This window comes from Lissotriton vulgaris, chromosome 3_1, assembly GCF_964263255.1.
Source record: "Lissotriton vulgaris chromosome 3_1, aLisVul1.2, whole genome shotgun sequence".
Lineage (NCBI taxonomy): Eukaryota > Metazoa > Chordata > Amphibia > Caudata > Salamandridae > Lissotriton > Lissotriton vulgaris.
The window spans coordinates 1,770,088,084-1,770,109,774 of NC_141689.1; the positions used below are offsets into that span (position 1 = coordinate 1,770,088,084).

Genomic DNA, 21,691 nt, shown 5'->3' on the forward strand with positions numbered 1-21,691 from the left:
TCTCCCGGCTCCCTGAGCCTTTGTTTCCCTCACAGATATCCTGTCTTCTATCCTGCAATAGCGCACCAGCGGGATGTTGGTGAAAGCGTGCTGATGCTGTTGGTGTTCCTCCGGGGTCCCTGCCTGCCTGCTAGCCCGAGATATCGTCGAGCTGGTCTGCCGACGTTTACCCTAGCCCTGGAACCGGGACCTGTGTTGCAGTGCACCGCCGGATACTGCTGGTGCTGTGGGGGTCGACCGAACAGGAGCGGGGCGGACATCCTGCCCTGAGCTGCGTGCTGCGAGGGTATTTGAACCGGGCCACTGAGCGGAGGGGTAATATTGACCGGCCGAGAGTCGACTTTGCTGTTCCCTACCTGCGGGACGCTGAAGGTGAGCCGCGCTGTGCTTCCCCCGTACCGGCATTGCTCCGGCTGCCAGGGCTCATTTTTGATCACCTCGGCTGGGACCGAAGGAGAGGGTATTCTTCGCTGTTTACCGCCCACGATTGCGGGCCCAGACTGTCCCGATGGCTTTAACCCCAGCAGCTCCGCACTAATCTCGCCTGAGCGCCCCTGATAACCCCCGTACGGAATGGCCATGGTGGTTGGCTCCTCTGCGACGATGGTGGGTTGCACCTCGGCTCCTGTCTGGGACGCTGTAATAACCGACTTTTCCGACCCTTTTTAGAAGGAGGATGATGAATGATGACTCCAGCCTATTATCCCCTATGGTATAGGGATTAGGACTATAAGTAGGACCTATCCATAAGGCACAGTAGTGCATTTCCGTACCCTTTTCTTTAGATCAGGGCTTATAAGCTAAAGCTAGGGGATAGATATATAAGTATTAGGGATGATCCGTCCTTTTGTAAGAGTATTAGTACATTTTCTATGGAGTCATGCATATTTTGGGCCTTGCAGGCCTTAAACGGGACAGACTCCATCTTGCCCTCTGCCAGGTAGCTGGAGAGGCTTTCTAGGTTAAATGTAATGTTTTAGTTTCAAGGTGTTGTTCGCTTGGAGAGAACCGGTTCAGGCTGGCCCTTATCGAAAGACTGTATTTTTCTCCACTCCGAAGACACAACTTCAGGCCGGCCGGCTGGGAACGTGTCCTTGGTACGGGGAGGTACAAGAATTTGGTGGGCGGCAGGTTACTGGCCGTAACTTTCCATGAAGGGACAGCTTCCATATTAGTGAAAGTGTTAGGCACTGAGTCAGTCAGTCCGTAGGCGGCAACTAGCCGTTAGCATCTCTGCCATTAATTATTTCTGCGGCAGACAATCGCCATTTTGAAGTCTGAGAAAAGCAGAGACTCTCTGAGAGCTAGAGAGAGAGAGAGAGAGAGAGACGGTAGTTAATAACGAGCAAGGTTCCAGTGCCTTGGAGGGAAGCAGAGGAGGTTGAGCCTAGCGGTGCAGACGTGTACTTGTGACGGCTGAGGTGGACCCCGAGACGAGCCAAGACACAGAGAGAGACGAGACGAGAACCTAGATGACTGCCGAGTCCAAACTTCATATTAACCAGGTGATATCTGCCCCTTCCCTTGCGAAGCGTGCACCTTAACTTCTATCTTTTCTTTGCAGCATATATACGTATAGATATATATATATATCGTGTAGTATTGTGTTTATTCTTTATATTGTAATAAATGCCCCCATTCTTGGTGAACCGACATGTGCCTTGTATTCTTGTTCAATCGTTGTGATCTAGTTCTTCTAGTCAGGTGTTGTTTGCATGAACGGATGTGGATCCCGGTCAGGTAAGGAATGACTGAACAAGTAGGGAGGCAGAAAACAGTTGATGTCGAGAGCAGAAGGCACACCTTGTGATTCGAACACTATACTAATTACCATTGCCGTAGTTTTACCCTGAATAGATAATTGCAGATTTCATCCCTGAGGATTCATAGGAAAGTGATCGTCGTTGGTACACGGCGCTAATGAGAGCACCTAAGGATAGGTGTGTAGGTCTGCTGGATTGTAGACCGTGTGTAAATGAGAGCACCGGGGGGATACGGTGCAGAGGCCTGCCAGATTGTAGGTTGTGTGTAAGTGAGAGCACCCAAGATTGAGGGGTGTGTAGGTCTGCTGGATTGCAGATCGGGTATAAAGGAGAGCACTGGGACTGCAGGCCCACGTGTGTAGACGCGCCGGATTGCGTGTCAAGTGAATAAAGTGCGAAATGGTACATTATCAGACCTGCCCCAGGGTAGACTAGTCTGGGCTTATGTGGCCGCGAGACTAATAGGTGTGAATAGGATGTTGTAGAACCAATGCTTGTTTATTGCTATCTGTCCCATCCATAGGTACGAGATGTTATACATATGCCTATATCCATTGTAAATATGTTCTAAGGAGGGAGTTGTTTACGTTCCGGCTGGATTAGAGGGGCTCCTAGGAGCGGATTCCATCTGGTCCAAAAATCTGGTCGTTACATCTGGCGTCACGAACTGTTTACGAAGCCTGTGTGCGCTGTATTGTTTTTATCTTGTTGGTTTGCGCTCGGCTCATACGTATCTTCTTTGTTGATATTTGTATATATATTTTTTGTGTGTTAAAATGTTTTCGAAAAAGAAATCAAAATCTACTTTTAAGTTGCCTGTTGATATTCCCGGCTGGGAGTCAACGCCTTATGAGGCTCTGGCCCGTGAGTGGGCCGATTCTACTGGTTTGAGTGAGAATTGGACTTCTTGTTTGGAGCAGGCGGAGCCCGCTGATGTGGCTTCTTGCTTGCAAAAAGCGCCAGTAGTGAAGGGTGATGAGCTTCCTATTTTAGGACGCAGAGGTTGGATTGTGTTGACTGCGTACAGAATTCTGCATGAGAAGTTTACTAAATTGCATGCAGAAGCGGTTTGTTGACATGGAAGAAAAGTTTATTGAAGTGCAAAATGCGCACACTCTCTTGCGATGTCAAAATAAATTGCTTGCCGATAAACTTGAAACTTATCAAACTATAGCCGAAAGGGCTGCAGTACGCATTGCGAAATATAAATACAGACACCGTCGTGGTCGTGTGTCTACGCGGAAAGTGCGTCTGGTCGTGGCGAAAGCCGGACTGGATTGGAACCCCAACGAGTGGGATGGTAATATCTGGGATTCGAATGATTCTGGCACCTCGGCTGAGGAGGGTGACAAGCGCGAGTCTTCTCGCTCCGGACGTGATTGTAAGTCTGCTTCTTGTGACAAAGATGACATTTCTGGCAATGGTTGTCGCTCTACCCGTTCTGGTGACGTATCACGCCCTGATTGTTCTTCTAAATCTAAGGACCGGGCTTCCTCGGAAGCTCTTCCGGAGGTTTCTGCTCACCCTGTGTTTCGACGTAAATTACAACAGACTCCTGGTATGCCGAATGGTATTCAAATGGATAGTATTGAAGATTTTACTCAACAGGAGGTTAGTGACATTTTACAACGATTTCGTCAACGGCCCGGTGAAACTTTGCTCACATGGATGGTGCGCCTTTATGAACTAGGTGCTGCCGGTATTATGCTTGATGCTGGTGATTGTTTACGTTTTTGCTCTCTGAGTTCCGATTCTACTGTACAAGATCATTTTCGGAATTATAATGGTGCTGGCCAGATTACTTTGCTCCAGCTTGCGAATGATGGCTGTAACCATAAATACCCTACTGAGTCTGATTGGCCTGTCAATGACAAGCCATGGTACACTTTGCGCGATGCGTCGCAACGTTTGAAAGAGGAAGTGATGAAAACTGCGATTTTTCTCAGTACTTCTGATAGATTGTTGGATGGTCTTTTAACTTCTTCTGTGCGTAATCGCATTATCCGTTCTTCGCCTGTTGCTTATAAGCAGGTTATGATGACTTTGTTGATCAATCAAACTGGCAATCCTTTGTCCATGGTGCTTGAATCTGTTCGTCAGCTTGGTGAGTTGGGTGAATGATTTAAACCTGAAAGGCAATCTCGACCCGAGGGTCGTACCGCTGGGGATTATAAATTCTCTAGGCGTGACATGTTTCTTGCACTTTTGGATTATGGTGTGAAAAGAGAGGACATCGATGGTGAACCTAATAATCGCTTGTGGGAAATGTTTCGTAAGCGTGGTTTGGATCGGAAGGAGGGTGCCCGTCGAGTACGAAAGAATGATTGTGATCGTGGTTCTGATGACAGTGGTGATGAGAGACGTCGTGTGGATGCTGATCGCCGTGATGACCGGCGCTATGAACGTCATGCTTCTCCCCGCCGCGATAATACAAGGGTGAGAGAGGGGGAGAGAGACAGAGGGAGAGATGATCGTGTCTCTAGTAGACGCAGAGATGACAGGAGTTGTTCCCCTGACGTTAGACGACGGGATGATTGCCACAGGCTTTTTGACCGCAATTCTCAGTTTTTTGAACATGACAATAATCCATTTCGTAATAGAGATGGATATGAACAGGACGTTCTGATCCCGAAGAAAGTTGAAAGCATTTATCCCGATTTATTGTGGTTGTCTGACCACAGTAAAAATGACTAGGAAATAGGTCAAGCTCCAGTACGCAGGTGGGCTCACAGAGACAATAGACCCTATGTAGATATCGAAATTGTTTGGAAACATCGTAATATCCAAAGGGCCCGAGCATTGGTGGATACTGGGGCGGAGGCCACTTTAATTCATGGTAAATCTAAGAAATTTAAAGGACAATTTTTCACGATTACTGGTTTAGGTGGAAAAGAGACCCCCGCGGTGCAAACTACTCTCGACATGAGAATTGGCAGACTTCCCCGCAAAGAATATTCTGTACTAGTTGTGCCACTTCTAGAATACATAATTGGAATTGACATTTTGAAAGGAATGACTTTGCATTTAGATGATGGTTGTTATCAATTTGGAACGAAACATTACATTTCGTCCAGACCCGTACGGGTTGGTCGTTTACGAATGCCCCCCATTCACATTCCCCTGGCTACGAAAGTGGTTTCTCAAAAGCAATACCGTATTCCTGGTGGTCATGAGGAAATTACTGCCACTATTCAAGATTTGGTTGATGCTGGGGTTATAACTCCAATTACTTCTGCTTGGAATAATCCCGTTTGGCCCGTGCGCAAAAGTGATAATTCTTGGCGCATGACTGTTGATTATCGAGAATTGAACAAACACACTCCACATTTGGCTGTTGCAGTGCCAGACATGGTTACTTTGATTCAGAGAATTCAAAAGCATCCAGGTACATGGTATGCGTCCATTGATATTGCTAATGCTTTCTTTTCAATCCCGATTGCCCCCGAGTGTCAGGAACAATTCAGTTTTACCTGGAATGGACGTCAAATGACGTTCCGGAGTCTTCCTCAAGGTTATGTACATAGTCCTACGATCTGTCACCGGCTGGTGGCGGAGCATTTATCCGAAGTACCTGTTCATCCCCAAATTCAGGTGTGTCACTATATTGATGACATTTTGATTCAAGGTGAGACGCAAGACCAGGTTCAATCCCATTTAGACCAGATTCTCGACTGTTTACGTGCTAAAGGTTGGGAGATTAATGCCGATAAATTGCAGGGCCCTTCCCAGAATGTTAAATTTTTAGGAATTAATTGGCATGAAGGTCACAGAGAGGTGATCCCGCAGGTGAAACGTAAAATTTTGGATTTTGCTGTTCCGAGGAACAGGAAGGAGGCTCAATGTTTCATTGGCCTATTTGGTTTTTGGCGTCAGCATATTCCCCATTTGAGTCAGATTTTGGCCCCATTGTATCGAGTCACCCGTAAAAAGAATGCGTTTGAATGGGGTGAACCACAACGGAATGCTTTTAATTTGGCGAAAGAAGCAATTCAGTATGCCTTGGATTTGTGGCCTGTGAGCGAGGGTGATGTTGATTTGAATGTTTCTGTGGATGGTCTGTATGCCAATTGGAGTTTATGGCAAAAGCAAGGCAGACAAAAAGTGCCGTTGGGTTTTTGGACTAAAAAGTTACCTGAGGCTGGTGAGCGTTATACACCCTTTGAGAAACAGTTGCTTGCATGTTACTGGGCTCTGGTGGATACCGAGCAATTGACCCTGGGTCATACTGTGATTTTGAGACCTGAAATTCCTATCATGCAGTGGGTGTTGAGTTCGCCGAAATCCCATCGAATTGGACATGCTCAAGAGGCTAGTGTGATCAAATGGAAATGGTATATCCAAGACAGAGCGCGTGTGGGACCGAAAGGTGTGGCTGTATTGCATGAACGAGTGGCGCAAGCGCCCTCGAATGACACTGCTGATGAATGTTCTGTGCCTGTGGTTCAGGAATCTCCTGTCAGGTGGGGTAAGCCGTTTGATGATTTGTCCGCGGAGGACAGAAAACATGTGTGGTTTACAGATGGTTCAGCGAAATTCATTGGTGAAAAACGGCACTGGAAATCAGTTTCTTACAATCCGATCACACAAAAGTTATTGAGTACAACTGGTGAAGGAAAGAGCAGTCAATATGCTGAGTTATACGCAGTTTACCAAGTTTTGAAATAGGAATTACCTGGCACATGTCATATTTTCACTGATTCCTGGTCCACTGCTAATGGACTGGCGATATGGTTACCAACTTGGCATTCTCATAATTGGGAATTGCATTCAAAAGAACTGTGGGGAAAGGAATTATGGCAAGAAATTTGGGAATTACTCCCACAGAGTACTGTGACAATCTTTCATGTGGATGCTCATACCCCGATCGATTCCCTTGACAAATTCTTTCATAACATTGCAGATGAAAAGTCTAAAATTTCTGAGGCAGTGATGGACATGCAAGACTCTGATTTGGCAGGATTGGCGAAATGGGCCCACCAAAAAGCAGGACATTTTGGAGAGAGAGCCACTAGCAGGTGGGCTTCCGATCGAGGAATTCATATTCCCTTAAATTTGATTAAAGATGTCATTCTGCATTGTCCTATCTGTCAGCATGCTAATAAACGATCGGTGCCCCATATTGTTAAAGGCCATTTGCATCGAGGAAAAATGCCCGCTCAAATTTGGCAGATTGATTATATTGGTCTGCTCCCTATGAGCAGAAATTGCCAGTATATTTGCACGGCTGTTGATACTTTTAGTGGCCTGTTGGTCGCTTTCCCTTGTAAACAAGCTACCCAAGTTGATACCATTAAAACTCTTGAATTACTCATACTGTACTATGGTGTCCCATTCCAAATTCAATCTGATAATGCATCCCACTTCCGTGGAAGATTGGTGCAGGAATTCTGTGTGGAAAATAACATTGAATGGATTTTTCATATTCCATATTATCCGCAGGCCTCGGGCCTCATTGAACGCATGAATGGCTTGTTGAAAGAACGGTTGCGTAAATTGACTAATGACCATTATACGAATTGGAAAGATTTTTTACTTCAGGCATTATTGATCTTAAATAATCGTCCTTTGTTGCATGCTGAATCTCCTTTAATGCGTTTGTTTCCTCCTGCTGTTGATGCAAAACCTAATTCGATGTCTCATACTGTTATCTATTGGGAGATTACCCCCGGAGCTTTGGCTCCATGCAGAGCGACCCCAGGTTCCGCAGGCTTGGACCTGCATGCTATGAATGATGCACTTTTGAAAAGTAGAGATTGGATCATTGTCGAAACTGGCATTGGTGTCTGTTTACCTGCCGGTAGCTTTGGACTGATTGCCCCTAGATCGGGCCTTGCCTTGAAAGGCATTCAGGTTCTTGGAGGAGTAATTGACAGCGATTATCAGGGAGAGATTAAGGTTCTCCTGCTTAATAGCAGTGAGCTTGATTTATCAATCAAGAAATCTGACCGTGTTGCTCAGTTGCTGATTATGCCTGTCTTCAGTGGTGAGATTAGAAGAGGCACTGCCCCAACTTTGCTGACGATACGAGGTCAAAAAGGGTTTGGTTCTTCGGACAACCCTGGCACCAAAATATGGGTGCAATCGCCTAAACATCCTCCTGAACAGGCTGAAGTTATTGCGATCGGTCATGACAACACCATTTTGGTGATGAAGCCAGGGAAAGATAGCTGGGAAGCTGTCCCAGCTGACAAATGTTATTTACGAGAGTGATTAAGGCCTATGTTTGTATTTTTTCAGATCATTCTCTGGACTGCTGCTGCAGGATATGCCGGCGTTGGACTCCTTTTGGTCTGCTACACCGGGAGAGAAGAGGACCCACCGACTTCGGTTGATTGGAGAACCCGAGTTCCGCGTTCCTTCGCTGCGTGGGATACCTCGTCTAATTTTTGGATAACCCTTGCGAAAAGGGTTACGAACTCTCCACATTTCTGTCTTACCCCTATGAGATCCGTGACTGATATTTTAGCGACCTGCTTGGTTGCTGTCCCTGCTTCTACTGAGACTTTACGGCACATTTTTAACATTTCGAGTGCCCGTCCTAATATTATTTTGGGTGATTTTCCCGCCCATGAATTTTGCCCTTTATGTTCTACCCTTTCTGATTCTGCCCTTCCGATTCCTTCCCAGATTACTACATATAACATTACACAGGGCGATTTATGTTTCATTTTCACTTGTGATCCTAAGGCGATTTCGGAATGCCTGCGTTTAAAATTACGAGCTGCCACGACTTTTTCTGCTCACCAACGATTGCTTTGTTTACGAAGACTTCCGAATTCATGTACTTCTGTTAAAAATAATATGACATGTAAAAGTTTATTAGTTGTTCCTAGCTATTATCGTCCTATGTTGTTACCTAATGGCTGGCTCTTTTCATGCGGGAATACTTCTTGGCCCTATATTCCTGCTAATGTTACCGGAGGTCCGTGTGCTATCACTAGATTAAGTTTACTGATGTTTTCCTCACACCCTGGTTCCCATTCCCGTGTAGTACGAGACTCTATGACATTACAAGACGACTGTGATTCCTCCGTACACCTTTACTCTAAATCGGAGTATCTTAGTTTAGCTTTTTCTATTATTGGTGTCCCAGCATTGGCTGTTTATAATGCTAAAACAATTGGCAAGATGGCCTGCTGGATGGTTAAATCCATTAATCAGACCTCAACTGTATTATCTGACTTATTATTAGATGCCCAGGGTGAACGACGAGCCATTTTGCAAAATCGCGCTGCGATTGATTATTTGTTGTTGAAACATGGACATGACTGTTCTGACTTTGAGGGCCTCTGCTGTTTTAATTTGTCTGACCATTCTAAATCAATCCAAGCCCATATTGACAAACTCCACGATTTGACTACAGAAGTTAGACAACATCTTGATCAGGGCTGGTTCGACTGGCTCTTTAATTGGTTGCCAGACTTACATTCTTTACGACAGATTTTAGGGGGTATTATAATTTTTATTTGTATTTTAGTAGCTATTTGCTGCTTTATCCAGTGCATTCCCTCTTTATTGCAATTTTGTAGACTTGGTAGAAAGAATAGATCAGTTAATTTTGTTTCTTATTATTCCTCCACGGATGTTAGTTCGATATAGAATCTGGCTAATAGACTGGAGTCAAGGGTGAAATGTAATAACCGACTTTTCCGACCCTTTTTAGAAGGAGGATGATGAATGATGACTCCAGCCTATTATCCCCTATGGTATAGGGATTAGGACTATAAGTAGGACCTATCCATAAGGCACAGTAGTGCATTTCCGTACCCTTTTCTTTAGATCAGGGCTTATAAGCTAAAGCTAGGGGATAGATATATAAGTATTAGGGATGATCCGTCCTTTTGTAAGAGTATTAGTACATTTTCTATGGAGTCATGCATATTTTGGGCCTTGCAGGCCTTAAACGGGACAGACTCCATCTTGCCCTCTGCCCGGTAGCTGGAGAGGCTTTCTAGGTTAAATGTAATGTTTTAGTTTCAAGGTGTTGTTCGCTTGGAGAGAACCGGTTCAGGCTGTCCCTTATCGAAAGACTGTATTTTTCTCCACTCCGAAGACACAACTTCAGGCCGGCCGGCTGGGAACGTGTCCTTGGTACGGGGAGGTACAAGAATTTGGTGGGCGGCAGGTTACTGGCCGTAACTTTCCATGAAGGGACAGCTTCCATATTAGTGAAAGTGTCACTGAGTCAGTCAGTCCGTAGGCGGCAACTAGCCGTTAGCATCTCTGCCATTAATTATTTCTGCGGCAGACAATCGCCATTTTGAAGTCTGAGAAAAGCCGAGACTCTCTGAGAGCTAGAGAGAGAGAGAGAGAGAGACGGTAGTTAATAACGAGCAAGGTTCCAGTGCCTTGGAGGGAAGCAGAGGAGGTTGAGCCTAGCGGTGCAGACGTGTACTTGTGACGGCTGAGGTGGACCCCGAGACGAGCCAAGACACAGAGAGAGACGAGACGAGAACCTAGATGACTGCCGAGTCCAAACTTCATATTAACCAGGTGATATCTGCCCCTTCCCTTGCGAAGCGCGCACCTTAACTTCTATCTTTTCTTTGCAGCATATATACGTATAGATATATATATATATATATCGTGTAGTATTGTGTTTATTCTTTATATTGTAAGAAATGCCCCCATTCTTGGTGAACCGACATGTGCCTTGTATTCTTGTTCAATCGTTGTGATCTAGTTCTTCTAGTCAGGTGTTGTTTGCATGAACGGATGTGGATCCCGGTCAGGTAAGGAATGACTGAACAAGTAGGGAGGCAGAAAGCAGTTGATGTCGAGAGCAGAAGGCACACCTTGTGATTCGAACACTATACTAATTTCCATTGCCGTAGTTTTACCCTGAATAGATAATTGCAGATTTCATCCCTGAGGATTCATAGGAAAGTGATCGTCGTTGGTACACGGCGTTAATGAGAGCACCTAAGGATAGGTGTGTAGGTCTGCTGGATTGTAGACCGTGTGTAAATGAGAGCACCGGGGGGATACGGTGCAGAGGCCTGCCAGATTGTAGGTCGTGTGTAAGTGAGAGCACCCAAGATTGAGGGGTGTGTAGGTCTGCTGGATTGCAGATCGGGTATAAAGGAGAGCACTGGGACTGCAGGCCCACGTGTGTAGACGCGCCGGATTGTGTGTCAAGTGAATAAAGTGCGAAATGGTACATTATCAGACCTGCCCCAGGGTAGACTAGTCTGGGCTTATGTGGCCGCGAGACTAATAGGTGTGAATAGGATGTTGTAGAACCAATGCTTGTTTATTGCTATCTGTCCCATCCTTAGGTACGAGATGTTATACATATGCCTATATCCATTGTAAATACGTTCTAAGGAGGGAGTTGTTTACGTTCCGGCTGGATTAGAGGGGCTCCTAGGAGCGGATTCCATCTGGTCCAAAAATCTGGTCGGTACAGACGCCCTACACGGTCTCGAATGGAGTGTGGGGCTGAATGACGCGCCTCGAAACGCCGATGCACTGGAAGACCAGTCTACATTAACTTGCGCTTCTGTTCTCGTCGCCCTTGCTGCATTGAGAGAAGAATGTCGTGAGAGCTCTCGAATACTGGAAGAGAAGCTTGACGCAGTGGCACTCGGATCGGGACATGTATTGCCAGCTTACTTTCATCGCAGCGTTGATCAGCCTCCGCTGAACCCTGACTGCGATACATTGTTGCCGCGAGAGTGTACGACGGAGCGACTTTCTGGTGGTGCTACTGTATTTGGATTGTTATCTGACTATTCCAGCGCTGCTACAGTGTGTTTCTCCCTACTGCAGTTTGCAACCTCGCCCAAGGTATTCATGGCGCCACGGGCGCTGCAACTGGGTATCTTGGCTGCCTGTGCCTATCCAGCACCGATGTTGTCACATTGTACTTTGCAACGTACAGCTGTTTTGAAAGCGCAGCTCCTTTGATCAATGGCACTGTTTGGGACTGGCGATGTCCATCTTGTTTTTGGGCATCTCTTCTTTGCCGAGTGCGGCCATTTTGCCTCTTTGTTCTGGTTTGGGCGGGCCCTCTGCGGGCGCCATGTTCTGGGACACGTTTGCGAACTGGCCAGGGCTAGGGGATTCCTCACTACAGAATTGTAATTCGATTGGCAGGTGGGGACTTGCGATGGGGCGCTCCTTCAATGTCTGCTGATATGTTGCGAGATGACTCTCCCCAATTCTTCCTGTGCTTGATGATTACTGTGTTTTTTTGCTTACATATGGGGTAGGGTGTATTTTTGGCTGGGAGTCCTGGAGACTCGGGATTTGGCCCTCCTCTGATGTTAAAATGTCTTCCATTTCTTTTCTTCCTTTCATGCTTCTATATTTCGGGTTCTTATTGGGCGACAGGCACACTGATGGGGGGAGGGGGTAAGGCCGTAGCCTCCGCATGCGTGTAGGGTGGGGGTGGGGATTTAGTTTTTCCATTTTCCGTTTCTATGGGCCTTATTTTTCTCTTTATTCTTGTGCGCTTTTCTTTTCTTATTCTGTCTTGGGTCCGTGAAGGGGTTTAGTTGGGGTGGGTGGCGGTGTACATTGATCATACCGGTTGGGTGACAATCCTGTTGTTTATCTTCCTGTACCGCCATACTGCCTGGGGGATGGCGGCTTCCACTGTTGGTCTTCACGTAATTATGTTGGCTGCTTTATGGTGCATCGTTTGCCCGGACTCGGCTCTCCTTGACTTACTATTCTTCAATTATTTTATATTGTCTCAGAAAACCCTTAAAATTAACCTTCAATGCTCCTATTTCTCGGTAGCACGTTGATATCCGAAGTAACATTGATAGATTGTCCTTTCGTGCTGAGGTGCTACTGAGGAACTGTGCTTTTACAATGTGGTGGCCGGCCTGATGGTTGTAGGCCCGTATTTGTTCTTTTCTTAATGCACAATAAAGGTTTACAAAAATTAAAAAAAAAAAAAAGAAATTAGTAATAATTTTTGTCTTTTATTCAAATTAATCATATATATCCAGTTACAGAAATATTGTGAAAATTTGGTTAGAGGCAGCATAAAAAATAAAAGCGTATTCCATAAAGGAAATAGTCCCTATCTTAATCTAAACAACTAACTGAATATGAAACTCATTAAGAGTTCCTTTTGAAAAGAGCAAGAATTCAGAGCATCAAGCTAATAATTGCAAGAGAGCAAACGCCTCATTAAGAGTAGTTCTAGAAACTCAGCCGAGTTCCCCTAAAGCTGCAGTAGCAACCTCAAATCCAAGTTAAAAGGGATTAAACACAGCAGTAGCTATGATCAAGCATAAAGAAGAAAATGTCCTCACAAAGGGTAAGGAAACAAGGAAAAATAACTCTTAGCAGTAGTTCACAGAAATTCGGACAACAAAGTGCTAAGGGGCGTGGCAGGGTAGGTGTGCATAGAATGCATGCATTAATTCTCTGTAGCTAGGAACACGTACTATATAGAAAGGCACAAAACATATGTTGCAAAAAACAGGTGTTTAAGTCCTTTCCAACCAATGAAGCAGGATCTTCCGATGGTCCGTCGCCTCTCCTCTGAGTTCCCATGAATAGCATGCGAGTAAAGTTATCTGAAGACGGCTAAAGTTTTATACAGTAGATACATTTGAAGAAGGTTCTCAAGAGAACCCTCAGTCAGCCTATTCTGCGAGTTTTTCAACATCCCATTGTTCAGTGGGCTAGTCTAATAAATGAAACATTTTCTCTTCGCAATGTCCTGGTTAAATCGTGAGAAATGTTTTCTTCAACAAGCCTTAATTCTACTAAACATTTTATGTTATTATAACACATACCAGGGGACTTGATCTAATTTGATGCAATCATATGGTGTGAGGAAAGAAAGAAATGCACTTTTTTAAACAGCACATTTTCTAACATTGACATGTACTACAGTTAAATATTAGAATAAATCAGTAGTTCTAAAAGGCATTATTTTATTAAAGGGAATGTGAAGGGAGAGAAAGAAAAAAATATGAGACCTAGTCATATAAGCACAATAAACATCGGAGTTTTCTGCTGACTAATAGAAATGCACATATTCCTAGGGTTTGTTTTTATTAAGCATTGTCTACGTTATTTGCAAGGTACATGTTAACATCCATGCAAGGGTACCATGGTCTTAAATGTTCTGCTCTATCAACATTCTTAATCTTTAGATGTGCCATTAAACAGTGTTCCAGTGCATTCACCAAATGTGCTTTGTAGGGGGCTTGTCGTTGCTGCCCCTTTTTGATATTTTGCTTCACCCCTCCCAGTTTTTTGACAGAAATTAAATTAAACTCTTGCTCTTTGACCAACATAAGTGAGCTTGTAATGTTCCTTCCTTGCCCCCACACTCAATACACTGAGCCTCTGTAAGTGGAGAACTGATTTATTATTGCTTTGCAAGGTAATCATGAGCTTAGGGCGCCGAGCGTCTATTCTGCACAAGCTCCGGTCGCCAACTCCGTTTTCCCCGTTCGCGCCTTCCTTCTCGCTCTGCTGCGCATGCGCGCACCTACCGCTCCAGTCTATGGCGTGACGCGTCATCGCGTACACGCTCATAGACTAGAGCGCACACCACATATCTCCCCCCTTTAACATTGACAACATAACAATTCCCCCCCAGCTCGCTGCGTGTCCATAGTCCATGAGTCTATGTCTCTGGAGGGCACCATGAGGGTGACAATACATATAACTAGTGTCCACTCATTTCAAAGTCTCTATATCGAGAGGGCACGGTAACTGCCCTGCCACTGCGGGTGTGTCTTACCGGCATGTTCTCTTCCACCTCTGTCTCTCCTCGTGATCTCTCACCGTCTCTCGAATCTCCTCTCTGTACTACACCGGCCGGTGTACCATCTCTGTCGGTAGACTCTGTGTTAGGAGTTTCTGCTTCACTGTCCTCTCCTACTCCATCCCACAGGTCTTCTGCGTTATGCCCCATTTGAGGTCCTGCTTCTTGGGAGTCCACCCGTATCTCTTCCTCCTCGGACTTGGGCCACACTACTATCTTGTTGACTCTGGCCATGCGGTCTTGGGACCACACCTTGCCGTCGCTGAGGAGAGCCGCCCTGCCTCGGACCTCTTTGACCTGTAAGGGTTGGCTATACTTGCTTTCACCTTTCTTTTGTATGGTAGGGAGTTTGACCCTGACCCATTCTCCTTCTTCCAGCTCTGTTCCCTTCGCGTTGCGTCGTTTGTCGTAGTGTGCAGCATAAATCTTCTGGGCCTTCTCCAGGTTGTGCTGAACCACCGCAGGGGACCACTTGCTGGTGATGGTCTTCTCCCTCCACACTACGTTGTCCCGGGTGAACGGATGTCGTCCTCTTAGCACTTGGAACGGACTTTACCCCACCACCGTGGGGGTAATCCGGTATGCCCACAGCATACTCATCACTTCGGTCTCCAAGTCTTTTCCCTGCGTGATGGCTGCCTGTATAGAGCCCATTAACACGCGGTTGAACCGCTCTACTTGGCCATTGCATGCTGGGTGATAGACTGCCGTGTGTTTTGACTCAATCCCGTTCCTCCTCATGAATCGAGTCCACTTGTCCGAGACAAATTGCGGTCCATTGTCACTGAGAATACATTTGGGTATACCTTCTCTTAAGAACACCGACGTCAGGAATTTCAGTATCGTGTCCGTGTCCATGGACTCTTGTATGTCCACTTCGGGCCACTTGGAATACTTGTCTATCACCACACATAGATACTTGTTCACACCTCTGCTGTCCAGGACGGGCCCAAGTATGTCGATGGCCACGTTCTCCCAGGGGCTTTGTGGGGTGTCAAACTTTCCCAAGGCAGGTCTGAGTGGTCGTAGCACTTTGTCCGCTCCTTGGCACTGCCCACACTCCCTCACTTGTCTTTCTATGTGGACATCCATGCCTGGCCACCAATACATTTGCTTGACTCGTGCTTTGGTCTTTACGATGCCCAAATGTCCTTCATGCAGTTGTTTCAACAACTTGGGAATCAGTGTTTCCGGTGGCACGACTCTTTCTCCTCTGTAAATGAAGATTCCCGAATCGCTCAGGGACAGTTCCTCTCTCATCTCATAGAATCTCCGTACTCCTTCCGTGAGCTTCTTTTTGTCAGGCCAGCCAGCCGTAAGATGCCTTTTTATCTCTACCTTCTCCTCATCCTGCTCGTAAGCTGCCGCCCATTCCTGACGGCTTATCGTCGTCTCATGGTCCTCCATGCTGGCCACCATCTCCTCTCTGTCCGGGGCCTCCTCTGGCGCATCCTCCATCGCCGCAGCCCGACTGAGGTAATCTGCAACCCTGTTTTGCGTTCCCGGTAGGTACTCCACATCATAGGTGTAATCAAGCAGTTTCAGAGTCATTTTCGCTATTCTCGGAGTCGCTGTATCGTGGCCCGAGGACGTCAAGACTTTGATCAAGGGTTTGTGATCGGTTTGCAGCTTGAATCTTGTGCCCCAAATGAACTGCCGAAACTTGCCCATGGCCCAAGTGACCGCCAGCATCTCTTTTTCAATGACGCTGTACCTTTGTTCCGTCGGGGACAGCGCGCGTGAAGCAAAGCTGATGGTTTCGATGGATCCATCTTCCCTTTCCTGTGCCAGGACCGCCCCTAAGCCCTTGTCGCTTGCATCCGTCGTTACTATGGTCTTGCTTGTGGAGACGTACCCTTGCAGTGGAACAGCTTGGCTGATGCAATCCTTTATTGTATCAAATTCTGATTGCGCTTCTGAGTCCCAATCAAACTTCGCCTTGTCTCTGATGAGTTGCCTCATTCTGTATGTTCTGGTGGCAAAGTGCCTCACGAACTTGCTATAATACTCGGCCATTCCGAGGAATGACCGCACTTCCTCCTTGGTACTCGGAGCTTTGGCATTCCTGATGGCCTTCACGTTTTGTTCCTTGGGTGAGATACCATGCGTGCCAATTTCATGACCTAAGTATGTTACTGAGTGAGTCCCAATCTTGCATTTGCTCCATTCTGCCGTTAACCCTTTGCTTTGCAGCACTCCCAGGGCTCTGTGTAGTTTTCTGTCGTGATCTCCCTTGGTGGAGCCCATTACCAGAATGTCATCCTGGAAGTACTGCACCCCCGCGATGTCCTTGAACAGCCGATGCATCAGCTTCTGAAATACGGCCGCTGCGGATGCCAGACCAAAGGGCATCCTCCGGAACTGGTAGCACCCAAAGGGCGTAATGAAGGAGGTGTACTTCCTACTCAAGGGATGCAGCTCAATTTGATAGTACGCTGACGTGAGGTCTATGGTGGAGAAATGGGTGACACCTTTTGTCCTTGCCAGCATCTCCTCGATTCTTGGGAGTGGAAATCTCTCCACAATGAGGTTTTTGTTGAGCTCTCGGAGGTCCACACAGAGACGCACCTTACCATTGGGTTTCTTGACCACCACCAAGGGGGATAGCCACTCCGCACTGTCCACCGGCTCTATGATGCCTTGTTCCTCTAGCCTCAGAAGTTCCTGTTGCACCGCACCGCTTGTGGATATGGGTATGTTCCTGACCTTGTGTACTACTGGTACTGCTCCCTCCTTGAGGACCATTTTGTGGACGAATTTGTCCAGCTTACCGACTGTGCCCTCAAAAACTTTGGGGTATGCAGATTTCCAGTCTTCATCTTTCGTGAGGGCCACTCGTCCGTTAATAGTATCTGTTCCTTCCCGCCTGGATTGAGTATGATTCCTAGATCCCCTGCGTCTCTCCATCCCAGCACCGATGGGCCTTTCTCCGCCACATACAGGGTGCATGTGGCCGACCTCCCTCTGAATTCGAATGTGAAGTCTCGGCACCCCACCAGGGGGATGGCGTTCTCTGTGTACGAGATGGGTTTTATGTCCGGCGGCATTAGGTCTGGCCCCACAACTGGTGCGAAGTCTTCTTCCCATATGGATCTTTGTACGATGTTCCAGGGAGATCCTGAATCGACGGCCACGTGTACCTTCACTCCCCCTATAAGCATGTCCGTGCGAGGCTTATCTCTTCGCTTCCCTGTCACCTCCAGCACCTGGTCCTCAATGCACAGCACCAAATCACCATCGTCTAGGTCGTCTTCCTCGCTGATGTCCGCGGTGGCTGATTCAACGCACTTGACCGTGGACTTCTTCCCCCTCTTGCGGCATACCTTTTCAAAATGGCCGACCAGGCCGCAAAACGCGCATCTGGCGCGGAACGCGGGACAGCGTTTATCCTGAGCAGAATGCGCCGTGCTGCCACATCTGTAACATGCGAACTTACTGTCTGTGCTGGGGCGGACCGTTTGTTTCCCAGTCCATCTTGTATCCTTCCTCTGGTCTCCATACGTCCCCTTAGGTTTACTGGACTGTGATGCCTCATCTATCTTGTTAATCATCTGCCTCGGTGCGCCTTCCCGTTTGGCTGCATCTGCGCCGCGTTTAGACATTTCCGCCTTCTTGACCATCGCCACTACTTCCTTGAGTGATGTCTCGTTCTGCGCCCATAGTTTGTCTTGGACGGCCCTGCTGGTGGTATGCATAACGATCTGGTCTTTTATGTACTCATCCTGGAGAGCACCATACTGGCACGTGATGGCCAGGCGTCGGAGCGCCGCCACGTAGTCGTCTATGGATTCGCCAGCCTCTTGTTTCCTCTGTTGAAAATTATAACGGTCTATGGAGACACAAACTGCTGGGCGGTAATGGTTGTCCAAGTCGTCCAGCGCATTTTTGAAGACATCAGTCTCGGTTGCGTCCCTCTCCTTGGGCACCAAGTTCTTGAACACTCTCACCCCTTCCGGGCCTAAATTGTGGAGTAACAGTCTCTTTTTCCTTGCCGGGGAGTATTCCCCATCATTTTCGTCCTCCAGCGCCTCAATGTAATTCTGAAAGTATTCCTTCCAATCCTCCCATTTTAACTGTGGTTCCCCCGGTCTGGGCAGGAATGGGACGGGGGCCATCAGGGCTGAAGCTTGATTCGCCATTTTGACCTCGCCTCTGGGGTCTACCGCCTGGGCACTATGTTGGGCAGGCACACCGGATGCTCCTGCAATCCCTGCCGTGTCACCTTGACCTCTGGGACTACCTGGGGTATTGTCCCTAGTAGCCTGCGTGGGGTTATCAGCCTGCGCCCCTTCCTCTAGCTTGGGGGTGGTGCCTTTGGTTGCCAGGGTGCTGGCTGTAGGCTCTTTTCCCTTGGGCAGCACTGACCTGAAAGGTTGGGCTTGTGTTCTGGCTTATATTCGTGCTGTTGCGCTGCTGCCACGCCCTTTGCTCATCCTTGTTGCTGTTCTGTCCTCCTGGCTGGTGTGGTGCTGTAGGAGGGTGCTTGCTCCTGTCCACTGTGCTTGATGGTGTTCGTGGTACCAGCCTCGTCGCCAATGTAATGTTCCTTCCTTGCCCCCACACTCAATACACTGAGCCTCTGTAAGTGGAGAACTGATTTATTATTGCTTTGCAAGGTAATCATGAGCTTAGGGCGCCGAGCGTCTATTCTGCACAAGCTCCGGTCGCCAACTCCGTTTTCTCCGTTCGCGCCTTCCTTCTCGCTCTGCTGCGCATGCGCGCGCCTACCGCTCCAGTCTATGGCGTGACGCGTCATCGCGTACACGCTCATAGACTAGAGCGCACACCACAGAGCTTAATTGCTGAAGTGCTTGTGGAAGGATCACAGACTTTATGGAAAAATGATACCCACATTGGTCTTTTCTTCTATGAACATCACATAGAATAGGTCTAAACTATCTATATAGAAGCAAACCCATTCTCCGTAAAACAAATAGAATTTAATTATTACTTTGATTGCTTGATCTAAATTGTACAACACTTAAAACACACAGAATGCAAAAAAACAAAAAAAACAATAAAATGTTTCTAAGTTGCTTTATTTAGTTCAAAGAACACAAATTAAATATTTCACCGTACAGGTATTAAATATTGTACATGTAATAAACCATTATTAAATAATGCATATGTACTATATAGTTATTAAATACTCTACTTCTACTTCTACTTGATAAACAATACGTGAACAAACAAGTTCACCTTGAAGCCAGTGCAGGGTAGAACAGCACTACCCCTAAAATATATAGCAGTTCAGTATCTTCGAGCTTAGATTAATGTGTGGGTGATTGAGTATGTGTATAATTAACAATTGCATGTACACATAGCAGCTTTAAACGTGTCTCCTTCTGTGAACAAATGAAATAGCAGCAGCTTCATAAAATTGTGTCCGATTTTCAATGTATGCCTAAGGTCACAAGAAACCTTTATTAAAACAAAGTCATACGCAATAAAGATTGTGCTTGGTGGCGATAGAAAATATTTATGACACCTTGTTTTTCCTCGTGTTAGGTTTCCAAAACTGTTTTTTATTCGTATTTATTATTCTAATGTTGGAGAAGGGTCGTACATTTCGTAATTGTTTATTAGACACTTCCAAACTGGCAAGTGTGCTGTGCTGCAGTCGTACCAGCCCACACATGAAATGCAGCATCCTCTGTTAATAACTATCCCGGTGCATCACAGGAAATGAGTGCAAGCTTCAGCCCACACAGAATGGAATGGAGCCCTTTCTAAAAATGACTTAGCAGCCAAATATCCACACAATTGTCCAATTTAAGGCATGTGACTTGTAGATTTAGATTTTGTTATATCTACCTCTAGGACACCATTCTCAGAAATGTGGGCAGTCTCACTTATTCAGGATTGAGCGATGCTTCAAGGATCAGTTTAATTTCTGGTAATAATGGGTATAAGAAATAGGACACTTAACAAGGTTGAGCCATGTTGTGATGGATCAAGTGAAAATAACAGTGTTACTGATAGTTCATTTGATCATTTTTTGTCTTTTGTCAGTTTTTTTATAGTACTAAATGTTATTAATCTAATTACAAATGGAACACTAATTTGTGTACATGTTCTACTGTGCAGACAACAAACGCATGGAAATTTCCAGGTGGACTGTCGGACCACAGTGAAGACATTGGTAAATATTTCCATATCATTGTTTCATGCCAATATCAAAATGTGTTTTTAGTAGAGTTATCATGGTTACACACATACACATATATACAAACACTGTAAATTCAAAATTTAGCAATACATTATTTGAAAAGGCAACGGTGTATTTATTTGTGCAGTTTGAGGACCCTATCAAGCACATGTTGCACTCACTTTGAACTTGTTTTTCTCCTCATAACCATTATTATTATAAACAGCTCGGCATGTCATGACTAATTGCTGAAACCCAAAAGTGGGTTCCAATGAGATGCATTGCAGTAAAACAAATTTGAAAACTGTGTATTGTTAATACTGAAAACATGCTGAGTAACATTGCATTTGCAGGCCTATTAATAAGACTTTACTGACTCTACGAAATACATTGAAATAAATTGAAATAAATTGAATCGAAATAAATAAATGAGGGTTCACCTGACTTGCACAACACTAATTCATTCAGTTCTTTCTACGGTGAATTACATAAATTCAGTTTATTAACAAACTAAGTGATAAGTGAAATGTTCAGTTTCCTTAACATTTTACTAATGATCTGCTTACAGCTGCTGAGGAGATTTGATAATGACCTTTTTCCCTGTTACGCATTACATCTATTTTGAAATCGGTGATTGTCCAATGCCAGTGTTTTTGCAATAAATGTGCACAAAAGCTTCCCAGATACTCAGAAAGCTTGATAATTGACATTTAAAAAGGCTGGGGATAGTTTCACAATGAAATATTCCACAGAACAAGAAAATTGTTGTAACTAGTCATGGAATAACCAAGGTTGCAAGGACTGTCCGTATCAGATCAGGGCAAAAACAGACCGCATGCTGTTACTATTAGAGTAGCAGCCATGCACTGTAGTTGAGGCATTGGACACCATACAGCAGGAATTCATGCCCCCCAGAACTACACATAAGACAATAGATTTCCACTGGAGGCCAGCTCATACCCAAATCAGTGATTGTATACATTTAGAATCAGGAACATTATGTGACTGTAACTCCTACATATGATAACATTCTGGAAC

General features: G+C 45.8%; 1 protein-coding gene across 1 annotated transcript in view; it reads left to right on the top strand.

Annotated features, from left to right (window-relative positions):
• NUDT6 (nudix hydrolase 6) overlaps window positions 1-21,691 on the top strand; it is a 144,431-nt gene that overhangs the window by 115,703 nt on the left and 7,037 nt on the right. The window contains exon 4 of the mRNA XM_086962191.1: window positions 20,593-20,647. Coding sequence (XP_086818317.1) covers window positions 20,593-20,647 — 55 coding nt within the window. The remainder of the gene's footprint in view (window positions 1-20,592; window positions 20,648-21,691) is intronic.